The sequence below is a fragment of the Molothrus aeneus genome, chromosome 7 (genome assembly GCF_037042795.1).
Source record: "Molothrus aeneus isolate 106 chromosome 7, BPBGC_Maene_1.0, whole genome shotgun sequence".
Lineage (NCBI taxonomy): Eukaryota > Metazoa > Chordata > Aves > Passeriformes > Icteridae > Molothrus > Molothrus aeneus.
Genome location: NC_089652.1, coordinates 32,896,907 through 32,913,619, shown reverse-complemented (window position 1 = coordinate 32,913,619; position 16,713 = coordinate 32,896,907). Strand labels below are relative to the sequence as shown.

Below are 16,713 nucleotides of genomic sequence, written 5' to 3'. Positions count from 1 at the left end.
AAAAAATTACCAAAATCAAAACCATTCTCCTCCAGGAGGGAGGACCCAGCTAACTTGGGACACAGCCAAAGTGCTGGAGGTTTTGAAAGAGCTGAAGTGCTGGAGACAGATACCACAAGGTTCAGAGCAGACTTACACCCTACTAAAATCAACAGGAGATGAAGGGATGTCAAAGGGATGCCTACTGCCTTGCAGGACTGACCCTCCTGAAAAAAGGTAAGGCCCCAAATGGCCACAATGAACAGCAGTGAGAAAAGAAAAAGAGACAAACTACCTAATCCACTGGATAATCATGTCACATTACCATTCATCTTTTCATGAAAATGGACTGTTCCACACAGAGTTCAGCCTCAGAAATGTTTAGAACGATAATGGAGTAGAAAATGTCCCAGGCAGCTTATTTCTGAAGAATCTGACTTGGCAGGAAAAACACAAACCAGTACTTTTTCTTGTGTGTTTGAAACCCATCTTAAAAATAAAAAATTGTAACAAGCAAATGGCAAAATGCCTGATCCATTTGTAAGGAAAAAAAAAAAAAAGCAAAACTAAAGAACATTTCCAACTCAAATTTTGAACTTTCCAGGGAAAAATTAGGGTGGCTTTTTTTTTATACTATGTTAGTTACAATACGTTAATGAAGTTCTCCTAAACAAGGCTGATTTAACTTAGCATATAAAAAAATGTCTTATCCAAACTTGCCTGCAACATTGCAAGTAGGAGATGATGTTTTTATAAAGAGCAAAAGGGTCTGGCCACTTTCTGCATTTCATCATTAACTTTTGTACAAAGAAAGCAGGACAACATGCCCTTGCCTAGCCATTCCAGTAGCCATTTAAAGATTATTTATGATGTTCAGCAGTTCCTAGAATTCATTTTACACCTGCTGGGAGTGTCTGCTCCATTATATCCTCTTGCACCAAGTTTCAGACTTGCTGTGTAAAGAATTATCTTTTAAAACCTGATTGAAATCAAGTCCCTCAGGTTTCATCAACAGCTTCCTGGTTATCATATTCTGGGAGCAGGTAAAGAGCTTGGAGAAAACGACCCAAAATTTCCGTAAGTCCTTCAATAGTAGAGCCACAGCTGACACTTCCTCCAATGACAGAGGACAAACAAAATGGCCCTTGCAAAGGTACTAGAGCTCTGTAGAAGTCAGGTGTGAGCTGGGTATGAAAAAGGTAGAGAAAGCAGGTAATTAAAAATTGCCTTAACATTGCAGTTATATGGTATAATAATAATGGTATTAACTCCACTTCCACTCTCCCAAATTTCAGTCACTATCTGAACACAGATGTGTGACTCTGCACAGCAAATCATAACACCATTGCTAACGATGCACAGAAAAAGTCAGGGAGTTTGATTTTAATAGTTAATTATTCCTTTCTGAGAAATTTCAAGTATTCAATTCAGAGAAACTTCAAGTATTCAGAGTACACCATTTTTAGGCTAGTGCCTTTCAGGCTAAGATGATTGTGCTTCTGTACTTCCAGAATTCACTCCTTCATCATTTCACTGTTGTAATTCCATGTTTTATCTGTTATTTGGATTAATTATTTCCATGGAAAATATGAGACTAATTGTATTTTCATTTTAATTATTCTCTACCTCATACTTTTTTAGTAGTAGTTATTATCATTCAATCAACAATTATTTTCATCCTGAAGGTCCCAATTTTCTTCACAAGTGTTTATGAGGATGTTTATGTGAAGACTTTCACATGAGTAAGGGTTTGCAAGATCAAGTCCTTACATTAGCCTAGAAACAGTGGGTGGCTTTAATTATAATTTACAAAATAGCATTTAACAGAACTTGTCCTGGACTAGATTTGCATCTAAAAGTGTTTTGCTGCTGCATTAACTGCACCTAGTTTTGGCACTAGCAAGTATTTTGTGTCAACAAGGCTTTAGTCTGTTGGACCTCTTCACATTTTATGAATTTTTATGCACTTGATCCAAGACCTTCCAAATCCTGTGAGATAAAACAACACATAAATTAATTACCATATGTGTAACTGAATTAGAAGACTACACTCCTAATACAAAAAGGTTTGTTTAAATGGCTGTATCACTGATGTTAATATGCAAAAAAACAGATACATTATATGTCCATGAAGATCAAGAAGAAATGACATGTATTTATCAAGAGCTAGTTACTTACTACAACAAGCAGGTCAACACTTTCCAGCTGTTACATGAAAAAAAAATATAAATAAGCAAGATCCTTTTCCATTTTCTCATTTTCCACAGCTCACTGCTTTTAAATCATTACTGATAAGTTCCCATATAAAGACACTTGCATGACAATTCTGTCATGCAGCAATTTTACTGGTAGAGGATGAAGCTCTCCAGAACCAAATTCACACCCAGACAGGCCCTCAACAGACAGCAATTCAGAGGCTGAAGTAAATAGTTTTGAACAGTGACAGAATTTCTCCAAGTGACACATGAACTCCAGCCCATCAGGATCTCTTAGTCTCTCGGCAGAGACAAGCATTCAGTATTATCCCCGAGTCCTGAGGAACTGGGATTAGCTCTTGGCTCAGGAAAGGAAGTCAAAGCATTGAAGGAACAATGATTATCCAGAAATGTTCAGCACTCACCCTCAGCCGGAAGGGCCACGATGGACCTGCTCCTGCTCTGAGTGCCCTCGGCGTTTTTGCTGGAGCAGGAGTGGGAGCAGGGGGACCACGGGGACCACTCGCTGAGCACACAGTCCCTGGCACAAGGGACTTCACAAGCCACCACCTCAGGATGGGGAAGCTCTGAGCAGAGGTGATGTGGAACTTCTTCACCTGGAGCAAATGAAACAAGACAGACATGGAGGGAGGCACAGCCTGGTTCAATACCCACAGCCTGCTCCAAACAGACTGACTTGATGTCACACGTCCACCTGCCCGTGGAGGACTATGCTACAGAACAGCATGGGCTGAGGCTTCAGGCTGCAAAGTGTAATACCTGAACAACTATCTTAAAAATTTATTCAGGAAAGCAAAGAAGAAAAAAACCCACATGTTTGAAGCTCAGTGTGTGACATCTTGGCTGCAGTCCACTCTCTGAAGCAGGTAAGCAAAAGGAATGAGATAACTTCATCAATAGAAGGCTGTAATATCTCAACAGAACTAATGATAATTGCCCCATATTTTCAAGCAATCTCTACCTACGGGACTTATTTTCCACAGTACAAATTGTGCAGGTCCCCAAAGAAGTCAGATTTCTTTTTCCTGTAGGCCAGAGAAGTTTTGGTCCTTCCCCTTCAGCCTCACCAAAATGAGCCAATCTTATTTCTGACTCTTGCCTCTCACCCAAAAGCTAGGAGATCTAAAATTATGAATCTATTGTGCTACCACCATCCAAGAGAGAAATACTTTCTGCTGCAGATGAATCAAGAGACCTGGACCACAGCAGGCATCTTGATGAGAAGCATCTTTCCAAAAGCCCTTTCAACAAGGACGGTGGGGAAAACTTCCAACCAAAAGAACTACTGCCAGAATGAGCACCAAAAGAAGGCACATGAGGGATGTCATGTGGAATACAACACAGGGAACTATTGTTTTTAGAAAGGAAAACAAGCTATTTTTTAAAATAAGAAATCTGAGTAATTACATAGAATTTACAAGGACATTATAATCCATAAAAATTCATAAAATATAACTCTTTTAGTACTGAATTACACCTAATGTCTTACAAATGTGTTTTAAGTGATGAACAGTCATGACTGACTTTGCTACACTGTTCAAATACTTAGCACTTCTGGATCCTCAAGAAACTTCAGCTACATCTGAAATTTCTAGAAGCTCAACTGTTTATAAACAAAAGGGTCCCATCACATGTTACCTCCTCCTTTGCCCCTATAATAGTTACAAACCTCTCCTTCAAGGTTTCTTTAATTATGAACCTAGGGAAAAAAAACATAATGACTATCCAACCTTAATTATACATTAAAAAAAAATTATAACAGCAGAAAGTGCCTCTTTCACCTCACACTTCAGGAACAGGCTCTGTAACAAGGCAGCCCAGGAAGCAATTATAACTGGGAGGGGAGAAAACTGAGCTGCTTTTACAAGAGCCCACATCTACAAGTGAGTAAATAAGAGAGGCAGGCTGTGAGCACATAAAGCTGTCAAGAGCACAGTGCTATTATCTGCAGTTGCATCCCTAAATGAAGACAGGCTCATCACCCTCGAGGCACAGATAAAACTTTTCAAGCGTATTATGAGAAGGAACAGCAGATCCAGCAAGCAATCAGACTGCAAGATATGGTTAAAAATACTTTGGTTTTATACTCCCTTTCCTTTGTGCTCACCTGGAAAGACTCAGTGTGCCACCCCCCTACACAGAGCCCCCAACCATCGGTGCTGCAATTGGCATCCCAAGGAAAATCGAGCTGAATCCACTTTGAGCAGCCTCTGTATCACCACTGCTGCTTTGGATGCTCACCTAATGCTGAAAACTACCTTCAGAAAAAAAAACAATGTGAAAACAGCAAATAAACCTGTTAGGCTTATTCCAGCTGTCTTCCCAAGTCACCTAAGTATCAAATCCCTGCTAAGGTTTGACAGCTTGTCTGCAGGGCAGCAGGAAACGCAGGGTGGCCAGGGCAGGCTGGTTTAGGAGTCAGTGGTACAGGAGCACCAAGAGATTACATGCTTTGGTGAAGCAGGGTGAAACACCTGTCCTCCTCTCCCATCACTGACAGGACAGCCAGGGACAGGTTTCAGAACCAGGCAGGATGAGGTGGGACATTGGCCCTGAAAGCACAAGCCCCACCCCTCCATCCACAGCTCAGGTTATCTGCTACATCAGGATTTTATGGCCAGACAGTGCCATGATGTTGACCAAATTCTGAATTCAGCCAATTTTTTTCCCACCAATCAGACTGTGCTACAGATCTAAGCATCAGAGAAGAACTACTTGTTGAAAGCCAAGAGAGCCTCTCCACTGATTTAATCAGACTTTTAAAAACTCAAACCACTTCTCTCAGAAGATGATTTGAAACACTTGGGACCCCTTTGAGGTGGCTTTTTCTACCCATAAGCTCACATGTGACATATTGTGGGGTGACCACCCTGTGGGGAAGGGGGGCAACTACACTTTCAACTTCTTCCTTCCACGATTTCTTTTCAGACTGGATTTACAGCAGGTGACAGCAACACTGCAAACAGAGGCTGCAATTCACAGTTCCTGGGCAAAGAAAGGAAGCTTTGTGCTTTGTAGAAGGAGTTTACCACCGGGTGCATGAAGGCACAATTCAACACTCACTTTGATTTACTTTATAGCTCCATTCGCCGTGTTCAGGTTTAATCACTGCCTTCTATTACTACAGAAGGGGAATTTCTTCTGTACCAGCTGCCTGGCAGAGAATTCTCAGAAAACTACTGTATACTACAAAGGGAGGCAATAATCTTTAATTTTCCATGAAAAAATACTAGAACAGGACATAGCTGAAATGTGCTTTATGCATTGTCACAGATTTAAAGGGAATATTAAATTCTCAAGAGCTTCCAAACTGTCCACTCAGTACCTTGAAAGTGTAATTCTTATCTCACATATGGCTGAATAATCTTTCTAGATCTTTCCATAATCTTTACATGCACAAGTGTGTTCTATGAGGTCAGATGGAGGATCCACCCAAATGGACTGAGGGAGCTGCAGAAGAGCTCACCACACCAGTCTCCATCTCTGACCAGAAGTCCTGGCTGGAAAGTCCAGTAAAGTCCCAGAGGTGATTGGTGACTGGGGGCTGGAAATGTGACACTCAGCTACAAGAAGAGCTGGAAGGAGGATCTAGGTAACTTCAGGCCTGCAGCTTGACCTCAGTACCAGGGAAGGTGAAGGAGTAGATCATCTTGACCGCTATCACACAGCATCTACAACACAACCTGGGGATCATTCCCAGCCACCATGCATTTAGGAAAAGCAGATCCTGCTTAACCAACCTGATCTCCTTCTCTGACAAGGTGATCCACTTAGTGGATGAGGGAACAGCTGTGGATGTATCTATCTGGACTTTATCAAAGTCTTTGACAGCACTTCCCATAGATTTCTCCTGGAGAAACTGGCTGCTCATGGCTTGCACTGGTGCAGTGTGCTGGGTAAAAGCCTGGCTGGACATCCAGTCACAGGCAGTGGTGGTGACTGGAGTTACACCCAGCTGGGGCTGTCACCAGGTGCTCCCCAGGGCCCAGCACTGGCCCAGCCCTGTTTAACATCTTTACTGATGATCTGGACCAGGGCATCAAGGGCACTCCCAGCAAGTTCATGGACAACATCAAAGTGGGCAGGAGTGTGGATCTGCTGGAGGGCAGGAAGGCTCTGCAGGGGGATCTGGACAGGCTGGATCCAAGGGCTGAGGCAGCTCTGTGAGGTTCAACAAGGCCAAGAGCCGGGTCCTGCACTTGGATCACAAAACCCAGGCTGGAGGGTGCCCAGTGGAAAAGCACCTGTGGGTGCTGGCCAGCACCAGCTGAGAGCAAGAGCACAACCAGACACCATCACCTGAGAGCACAACCCACATGATCCAGCTTCTGATCTGCCTGAGGTATAAGAACTGAAACAGCACCCTCAGCATCCTCAGAACCCAGCTGATCCCTCTCACATGCTCTTTTTTTCATGCCTCAAGCACTGATTGTTCTCAGCCTCGCTGAATGCTTGCTTTCCTAAAAGCAGCTGTAGTTAAGAAAAATGTAACAGTTTTCTATTCAAAATGCTTTATTGCAAGCATCCTGACCAACTCTAATGGCATTTTTTTAAACTGATTGCCTTGTACTTGAATAGTTTAGCGATTATAAAGCTAAATACTCACGATATACCCAACAGATAGCGTTTTACAGGAAAGATTTCATCCATTTTCTTTCATGTCGGGGCATAATAATTACAAAAGAGAAGACAAGCATGGCAGTTTTGTAAATATATTTGCTAACTAAGTTGCTCACAAATGCTAACAAAGACCTAATGTACTGGTCTCTCACTTGAATTCTTTAATAAGGTAACAGAGAAGCATCATCCTGAATGGAATTTTTCATTCACCTAAAAGCAAACTAAATTCTTCCCAACAAGAGAAACAAAATAAGGAATGACCTAAAACCCTCCTTGAACTGAAGAGCTTGGCTTTTTTCCAGAAACTTATTTTTTTTTTTCATTGTCTTTTGCATTCCAGAAGGAGAAGCCACTCCCATAGTCCTGAGTAATGCACTCCATGGTGAGGCACTGAACCAACAGGAATGTTTTGTTTGGAATCAGTCCAATAATAAACTGCACCTGTCTGTTTCACACCCTGCCTTGCAGCTCTGGTGCATTGCCTCATTCTTCCCAGTGACCTGTTATGCCCATCTCCCATGACACAGTTTTTAATTACTCCTGCAAAAGACATCCCTCCTGGCTCAGGAAAAAGGGAATGTCCACTGGACAGGAGACAACTAAGGCAGCAAAAATAAAAATCCCATCAGGCAGCAGGAACCAAAAGATCAACTCAGTAACAAACCAAGCGTTCTCCTTTTGACATTCAATAATATGATACCATGCTCATTTTTTAGAAAGAAAAATTGCAAAGTCACTTTGAAGTTTTCAAGTTTGAACATGTTTGGAGCCTCAAGTGACCTCCATGATGGGAAAGGCCCAAGAAAAAGGAATTGCATTTCAGACCATTCTGCACTGCTACCTAGAAGTTCAGAAAATTTATTTTTTGCACAAGTGACTGCTGCAAAAATGCTGCATATTTAATGACAATTACCAGTTTGCCATCAATATTTCTCCTTGTAGCATTTCAAATTATTCAGTGGAAATAATGAAGCTGTCATCTAAAATACTATATGTATCGTAAAATTTTACGTCCCACTTAAATCTCAGAAAAGAATGACAATAAACTTTGATTAAATACTTGCCTGTAACAGAGTGAGATGTCAACAGACAGCAGTAAATTCGGAGGGATTCCTATTGACTGCATGCCAGTTTGCTGAGAACAACTGCGTGCAGAGAAACTGTGTGCTGGCAGGATCCTGGCCTGGGCATCTCATCAATTAAGGAAAATGTTACATTTAAACGCAATAACAATCAAATTACAATAGAAGAAGTTTCTTACAACCCTCCTGAACATCTTCATCTCATCACAACATCACAGATTTTTTTTTTTTCCCACATTGCACAGCCAGCTTTAGAGAAGAAAGCATCCAGGACTTGCAATGCTCAGTCATCTCCACAGATGAATGTCACACTCCACTGAAATCCTGGCTCCTGGCTGACTTTGCTTAATGCCAGTCAACAGGTAAGAACAGCAGAAAAGAGAGGTGTCAGTTTGTCAGGAAAAGCAGTGGTGTATGGAATAAATTTAATTGCACTGGTCCATCACTATTACCAGAGCCCCACGCAGGGGAAGAGGATGCAAAAGAGATGAAGAGGAAGGGAGGTCGAGAGCGTGAAAGAAGGTGAAGCTGTGAAATAGAACAAGCCACTCAAGGCAGACAAGAGGAAACAAACACAAATAAACCTGGACATTCTTTGGGGGGCGGAAAAACAAAAGAGATGAGACAATCCTTAAGGTTTTGACTCAAAAGACTTGGTCAAATGCCACTACAAAAGCATTTTCAATCACATAATGCACAATGAAAAAAAAAGGAATAACAATGCAGGAGTATAAGGAAAAAGTAAAAGCAAAAAGTACAAAAAAGGAATAGAGGCAATGATAATGAATATGGAAAGCAATGTATGTCTGGAAAAATGTTACAAAATCTCAAGTCCCTGCATAATTAGCCACAATCCTGTCCCTTACCTATGTCCAAGTGATCATTATAGAGGTTATGAGAAAAAGATGATGATGAGTATAGAAAAAAAAAAGCAGTATTTGTTTTCCTTCCCTATACATCCTCTACTGCAATTTGGACTGTTTATCCACAATTCTTCTCTCTTTATGCAAATGCACCTAAGGAAACTCATTTGTGAGTCCAAGGAAGCTCCACAGAAGCTCAGCACAGGAGAGGCACGTCAGTGAGCAGCTGCCAGGCCTGCAGAGAAGGTCCCAGAACACCTCAGGGCAGCATCTCCAAACTCAAGGTTAAAACAACCAACACACCTGCAGGAGGTTACCCACAGAGACATCAGCTCTGCTGTGTCTCCCACCCCACACAAGAAAGACAAGTTGTTCCTTAAGAAAGGAATTTGCTGCACCTTCACCTGCTGAGCTTGGGCACAGAAGCAGAATTCATTGTACCTCATGGTTGTTTGCACAATCCCTCCAGAATGGAAGAGAAATTGCTCAAGTGGCAGCTGAAAGTAAACAAGGGTTGACTGTATCCCCAGAGAAAAGCAGGGAAATTCAGGCTGCTGTTGCTAATAATTAACATAGCGCAGCAATCTGAAAACTTAAAGTATAAGAACATAACATAATCCATATTAGTGTTCTGCAGGTTGGGTTTTTTCCCCTCTATTTCTTTTCAATTTTTTCCTTATTTTCTCTCCATTATCCCTCTTCCTTGTAAATGAGGGGAATCTACACAGGTGGGTTGATCAAGACTGATTGCAATTAAGATTTATTGTTGAAATTGCTGCTATAGTGTAATTGAAACAGGTGTCCCTCTATTTCTTTCTCTGTACTGCTTTGTTCCAAATGCTAAACAACACAAAATATTGTAGAAACTAATCACTCTAATAATTTCAATGTATTAAAATATTATAAAATATACATATATTTTCAAAACTTTAAGGAAAAAAATATAAGTGGACTTGTTCACTCCAATAGTGTACAGAATCCATTTCATCTTACATCTTTGTACTGGGGAGAATAATTTTAGTAAAAGAATTCAGGCATTTTAGCTCAAAAAAAGAAGGTGGCATTTTATACCCAATGCATCACACCTGTGAATTTCCAAACATTTTATTTTTGACAACTTGAGGTGCCATCTTCAATGTCAAAACTTGAAAAAAAAATTCTAAGGGGCTTATTACAAAGGGAAAACTAATTGGGCTCTCACACAGCCATTGACCCCGAAAAGAAAACTTTTGTGTTCAGACATGGAAAAATGCAAACCTTTTGTACCTTCTGGTTTGATTATTATGATTTTTTCTTCAGATTATGCTACTCTTAATTATGACATGCCTTGCTCATTTCCTCCTAAGCATGAGAAACCTATCACTGATTGTTATCCCAGTGATATTCCCAAAGTAAATTGGCAATTTGCAATATATTGGCAATAGCAGACCCTTTTTCTCTTGCAGCCCCAGAAACCACCCCAAAAGTGAGTTGGCATTAACACAGGACACTGAAAATTCATAAACAATAGTGCAGCAGATGAGGTTGATCTAAGTTGGCAAAAGTCTTGTTTTCGGATACAGTGAATGCTAATGATAATAAATAATTGGAAATACCATCTGGACTCTTAAAAAAACCCCTTTCTCCAAGTCTGCAATTGAATCTCTACAAAAAAGAGGATCAATGCAAAAGAAAATGAAAACAGTAAATTAAAATTAGATTTATGCCACCTACTTAAAACTAAGAGCTCATTTAGAAGCAGTTAACACAAAAATGTGTTCTAGTTCAGGTGCAGAGTCTGGCCTAAGCTCATAAAGCAACTCTGAGAGCTCCCACTATCCATCAGGAAACGTTCAGAATCCGCAGGACCAAATACTAGGCTATTTTTTATTTTTATTATTACTACTATCTTTTTCAATTTTGTCTCTAATTGATCCACAAATCTCAGAACTGAGCCTTTAAAAATAGCAATAAAGAAAAAACACCCAGCACCACAGATGATCATCAGTGAAGGGTCTAGATGAATATCTGAGATCTGTTCTTGACCAAAACAATACCAACAGCAAGCCATGACCTTTGGTTCTTGAGGAGAACTTCCCACTGTACACCCAGGTTTAGCCAAGTAGCAACTGTGCATGTAAAGTGCATTAGACATTTTTCAGCTGGGTTAAGTTACTTCTGGCTAATGTACCCTGACCTCTGCTTGAACCAATTTTACATAATAAAGCTGTGAATTTTAGGCAGAGTGTTTAATTCCCACTGTGTTTTGCATACTTCATTTAGTACTTAAAATGGGGATAAATCAAATATAGGAAACACAATATTAACAATATTTTCTGTGTGCTTCCACTTTGCCTATGAGGTGGAACTTTAATTACATCATTAATAACAATGCCTGCATTTTCAGACAGTAGTGCATCATTCCTCTAGTGCCATTTAAACTGCATTTGGTCTCTAAACTGCTCCACCCTCTGGAACTGGTTCACTGATTATATTGGAACAGCAGCCTCGTCCTGCTTACATCTCAGCTACCATGGCATCAACAGAAGAATTTAAAGGCAGGAACCACTCATTATGACCTAAAATTGATTATTTAGAAAAGTTTCCTGATATTTTCTCTCTCCAGAAAGTTTCTATAGATTTAAAGGTGACAGTTGCTTTCAGGAAGAAAACAAAATAACAAAAAAAAAAACAACAACAAAAAAAGCCATCAATGCTTTTCCCAATTATTCAGCATCCAAACTGTTTAAAACACATAAAAAAATAGGGGGTGTGTGCACCAATAGCTGCTCCATTTTCCCAAACTGAGTGACAGAACTAAAACCTGAAGACTGCATGAAAAAAATGTCAAAAAAAGGTGATTGCCAATGCTTTTGTAGTGCCCTCATGGTGCAGCCGGAGCTCACAGAAGGAGAAGAGAGGGAGATGACAGAGGACAACAAAAAGGAATGTAAGGGAAGAAAACCCAGGAGAAGGAACTGCCTTTGTTGTCAAAATTTCACCAACCTGGGGCTGTCTCAGAGAGGCTGAAGGACCATGTGCTGAGGTGGGAGCTCAGACAATTGATGTTTGCTGGGTTCAGTGCCAGCAGCTGCCCTCCCACACTGACCTGGTCCTTATTTGCTCCCAAGTAGAAAAGAAAAAAAAAAAAAAAAGAAGCCCAAAGGGTCCATATTGATACCAACCAATCATCCCCAAACAGATTTTCCAGCTCCTGTTGGAGAGCTGCTATTTTAACTTTGCTACCAGATTAAAGAAAAATATAGAATCAGTAAATGGAATCAGATGAGCACACCTCACCCCATTTTTAATCACCTGAAGTGTCAAAGCTGTCAGGAGACATTTGGACATGCTTTTCACATATAAGAATAGAAACACAAAAAGCAAAGAATATCCAGCTAAAATTTGGTTTTCTACCACTAAATTTCTTTGTGTGAAAAAAGCAATAACCTCTCTGCAACTTAGAAAATATTTTTGTTCTGATTATTCAGCTATTAAAATAGGAAAGTGTCGTTTCATGACAATTGCTTTCGGCAGGAGATATTTTACACTTATATTTGCAAGGAATAGGAATATAAGGAAGAATAATATTAAAACCTTCAGCGTTAATCTGTATTTTCAAAGCTAAGCACATTTTGACAAACTTTCTAATAGACACTGTTCGAAATTCTTAACATATATGAGCATGATTACATTATTCTAATTTATTTTCTCTCCCCTCATGCACAGCAATAAAATTTTACCTTTGAACTTATATTTATTACAACTTTCACTCTATGAAGGGCATGCAGGCACAGAAATATAATAAAGCTCTGCTAATTCCATACATTATTGAAATCCTAACAGTGCAAATGGTATCTTACTGTCTTCATGCATACTTAAAATTTCAATCCAAAGCCTATTCCCTTAAAAGGGATGGTTAAGCAACAGTATGTGTTTTTCATACATTTGTAAATTGCTGTAGCAGAATTATATCTTATATATTCAGAAAAAATTATGTAATATTAGTGTTTGTTTAGGTGTTGTAAGCAAAAATTTGATAGATACTAAATAATTGAGAGCTCCATCCATCAGACTCCTAAGCACTATAAAAATGCAGAGAGGGGAAATGCTAGAGAACAGCCTTTGTACACCTGTGGGCTGCTGTAAATTGTGTCTAATTCCAGCAGTGAAAAATCCCACTGACCTCCCCAAACTGTGAAGTGTACAGCTATGCAGGATCACTTTGAAATTAATGAAGCAGAAAAGGAATTTAGACCAGGAGGATCAGGGGTCACCCATAAAACAATGACACCTGGCCAAGGAAAACATCAGGCCTAACACACAAGAGAAATTTGGGGTATCTCTTAACTTGGTGGATAGAGCAGCAACTGATCCAGCAATCCAGGTGAGGGAGGAGCTCCTGCAGTCAAGTAGATGACAAAGTGTAAGAGTTGAGTCAAACTGCAAGTGCAATATTGGCAGAGCTCCTCTCTCCTCCAAAGGTCACTGCGCACATTAGCTCCAGCTCCATTGATTAGCAGCTGAGATAGCAGCACTGCACACTCCTCTGAGCCATCAGCAAAAGAGACAAGGGGGTGACTTTCTGCATACCATGTCCTCATCACATTCCGGGTAATTGTTCAGTCACAGATAAGGCACAAATTGGGAAAAAGCAGCAGAACAGAGTCCTCTGAAAACATTAACAGAAACAACAACCTTTACATTTGGCACTGAGGCATCAAAAGTGATAGCTATTATTATGGCTGTAATTACGTGGCTGGGACTCAGAAGAATTAGATTTTGCTTCCGTGGAAACACAGCCACATGTTTAACATCTAAACCCACAGGAACAGGTCTCCCCACCACGGCCAGTTTGCAGAATGCCTGCAGGACCTGAAGACATGCTGCCAGAAATAGTGCAAAGGGCTCCCAAACTCATGGGGTCCTCCGGGAGGCAGGCGGTGCCAGCTCTCAATTTTGGATCAAATTTAAGCTACTGAACCATTCTGTGCAACAACAAGCCTAGACAAGACAAGTCAAACCTCACCTCTGCACAAATTCCCAGAACCAAAGAGCAATGCAGGGAGCAGCACACCACAGCAAACTACCATGGTGTGTCTCTCTTATTTATATGAAGCTGGACTTTCAAAATCAGCTATCCCAGCTACCAAGCCAGAATTCAACAAAACCCTCAGAAACGTGGTCTCAACCATGTCTGCTTTAGAGAGGAATACTCACTTTTAAAAAGTAAGGAGAAAGGTTTTTCTCTGAAGCCAGACAAGCAGAACAAAATTTTTACTTGGTCTCAAGCAGTTAGTTGGAACCTATTCCATTACGGACTTTAAGTCACCTCATTGGCAACACAACCTCCCAACATATTGAAAACCAGCAGGAAATGTTGAATTAATACATATATGCTAACAAGCACTCCTACAGCCATGAATGTTTAATCCAGTTTTTTACTAGCTGACACAATCCCCCATGGCTGCTCTGTGGTTTTGAAGCTTTGAGACAAGGGAAGAACTAGAAGGCAAGGGCTGCAGAGCAGGGAACCACAGAAAAATCAGAGGGAAAAGTCTCTGGAGAAAGCCTGGAGCAGAACACTCACAGCAAAAGAGGAAAGGCAGAAATGTTAACAACTGGAGTGGGATGGAGGAGGGAGAGAAGGGCAGGAAAGTGAGGACCCAGGAAGTCAGCCTCTCTCTTCAGTAGTTGTGGGGCTATACCTGGATGATGTGTAGAATATTTCCCAGCAATATATAGGATTTTAACACTTGTGTGCTGTGTTTACAAAGAGATGCAAACAGAATGAGTTTTCAGACAGTACAATACTGGCTGACTGCACAGGGTGACTTATTACACACGGGAAAAAAGGAAGTTCTACACACCTTTGGGGTCTTACCAATACATCTTAATGTTCTGGACCATGACAAATGATTGGATAACAACTCTTACTCCCCTTGTCATCATCCATCTTCTTAGGAGGCTTATTTCTTCAAATCCTGATGATGAACCTCTGTAGTCACTTATCTGAGCAGTGAAAATTTATTGCCTTTACTAGAAAATGAAATTCTCTTCCAGGAGAACTGCACTGGACACAAAAGGGCAAATTTCCACCCTAGAGTATATGGATGCATTTTCTTTCTCCTTAGTGAAAACTATATACATTTATCCAATGTCAGGATTTAGACCAAAGGGTATCTCCTGTGTTAATAAGAATGGCTAATTTCCAATTAAATGAGCTTACAGATCATCGAGATGTCCTAACGAGAAAAAAAAAAGATAAGGCCACATACTAATCCTGCTTTCACTGCACATATTTAATAGGGCTGCCAAGGCAAAGTCTCCAAAATACTTACTAATTACACTGGACTGCCTCCAGCTGCTGTCACTGCCAGGGAATGGGCAAACTTTGCAACAAACCAACCCACCAAGAGTTCAGAGATGATATTATTATTTTGGGAAAGCCTTGAAGAGGTCAAGAAGCAAGAAAATAAAGTAGTTCAGGCTGATTTGGACAGAAAATAGTCTGTAGACTTCATAAGCAGCTACAGGAAGATATTTTGGCACAGCTGGGAGCAGCTCCCAAAATGGGAAGGTGCAAAAGTGCAGAGTAGATATTCCACAGCATCATGCTGGAATTAAACAAACACTGTCTCCAGCAGATACAGAACCTGTAGTGCAGACTGGAGTGTAAAAAGAGGAAAAGCCATAGGCAGAAGCCTATAAACTCAGCAGATACAGAACCTGCAGTGCAAACTGGAGTGCAAAACGTCTATAAACTCTGTCATCTATAAGATGACATCCCAAAATGTCATCTTATTTGTGTGTTCAGTGGCAAAACACAGTACCCCAAGGGTGGTTGTTCCCAACACAGGGAGAGCCCAAACACCAAAAGATGACTGGAAGACATGAAGGCACTTCACTAAGAAACTCAAGTTCCTACTTCTGTCAGTCAGTAATGAGAACTAGCAAATCTGTGCAGGTGGCATGTGACCCCCAGGAGAAACACTACCAGGAGCAGTGTCTGCAGCCTTCTCCTCAAGCTGCAGCTGAGCCATTAACTGCTCGAGTCAGGAACCTGCACTCCAGCTTTTCAGTGCAAGAAGGGCTGAAAGAAGTGCAGGTGCCCAGAGCGACACCATAAATATTGATCACAGTGCTCATTCCACTTCATTAGCCATGGAGCACACAATGGCTCCCCAGGGAGAGGAAAAGGCAGGACCAATTTTAACCACACTGCCATACTAAAATGTAAACCTTGTGGAATATTATTTCAATTACTGCTGCTTATTCATGCCAATTTCAGCCTATTAAAAAAAAGAAGTGTTTCTGGACAGTCAAAACTCTGAGCTGCCAGAAAGGTACATCCACACTACATGAATCAGCCCTGTGTAATGATACCCATGAGAGCCCTGCAACCAGCCAAAAGCAGTTTTTCAGCCCAGCACCTCACCCTGGGCCCCTCAAAAACACAGGTCATTAACCAGAGGAACTTTTGCTGCTGCAGCTGTGGCATTTCGGAGCCACAAATTGGTGTCTGGCAATGAGGGGGCCCTATAAACTCAGTACCTTATTCAGACTGACTTGCTGTTGTGGGCTGGCTCTGGCTGGGCACCAGGTGCCCACCAAGGCCACTCTGCCACTGCCCTTCTCAGCTGGGCAGGGGAGAGATTATCATTGATTATCATGGAAGGTTCATGAGGTGAGTTAAGGGCAGGGAGGGATCACTCACCAGTTGCAAGCAAAACAGACTCCACTCAGGGAGATCAATTTAATTACCAGGATAATAAGAAATAAACCTAAATCTTAAAACACTTTCCCTCCCCTCCAGGCTTCACTTTAATCCTGATTTTCTCTTCCTCCCCTGTAGCTCACTTGCTACCAAAACCTTAACACTCAAAGCCAATACACCTACAGAGTACAATACATAAATCCTAAACCATTTAACCTTCAAAAATATATGTCTGGGAACCCTGCCAGAGAATATTT

The 16,713-nt window shown here is 41.0% G+C and overlaps 1 protein-coding gene across 2 annotated transcripts in view; it reads right to left on the bottom strand.

The window, feature by feature from the left end:
• THSD7B (thrombospondin type 1 domain containing 7B) overlaps window positions 1–16,713 on the bottom strand; it is a 299,199-nt gene that overhangs the window by 134,515 nt on the left and 147,971 nt on the right. For both annotated transcript variants that reach the window (XM_066553613.1, XM_066553614.1), the window contains exon 9: window positions 2,600–2,791. In XM_066553613.1, the coding sequence (XP_066409710.1) occupies window positions 2,600–2,791 (192 nt within the window). The remainder of the gene's footprint in view (window positions 1–2,599; window positions 2,792–16,713) is intronic.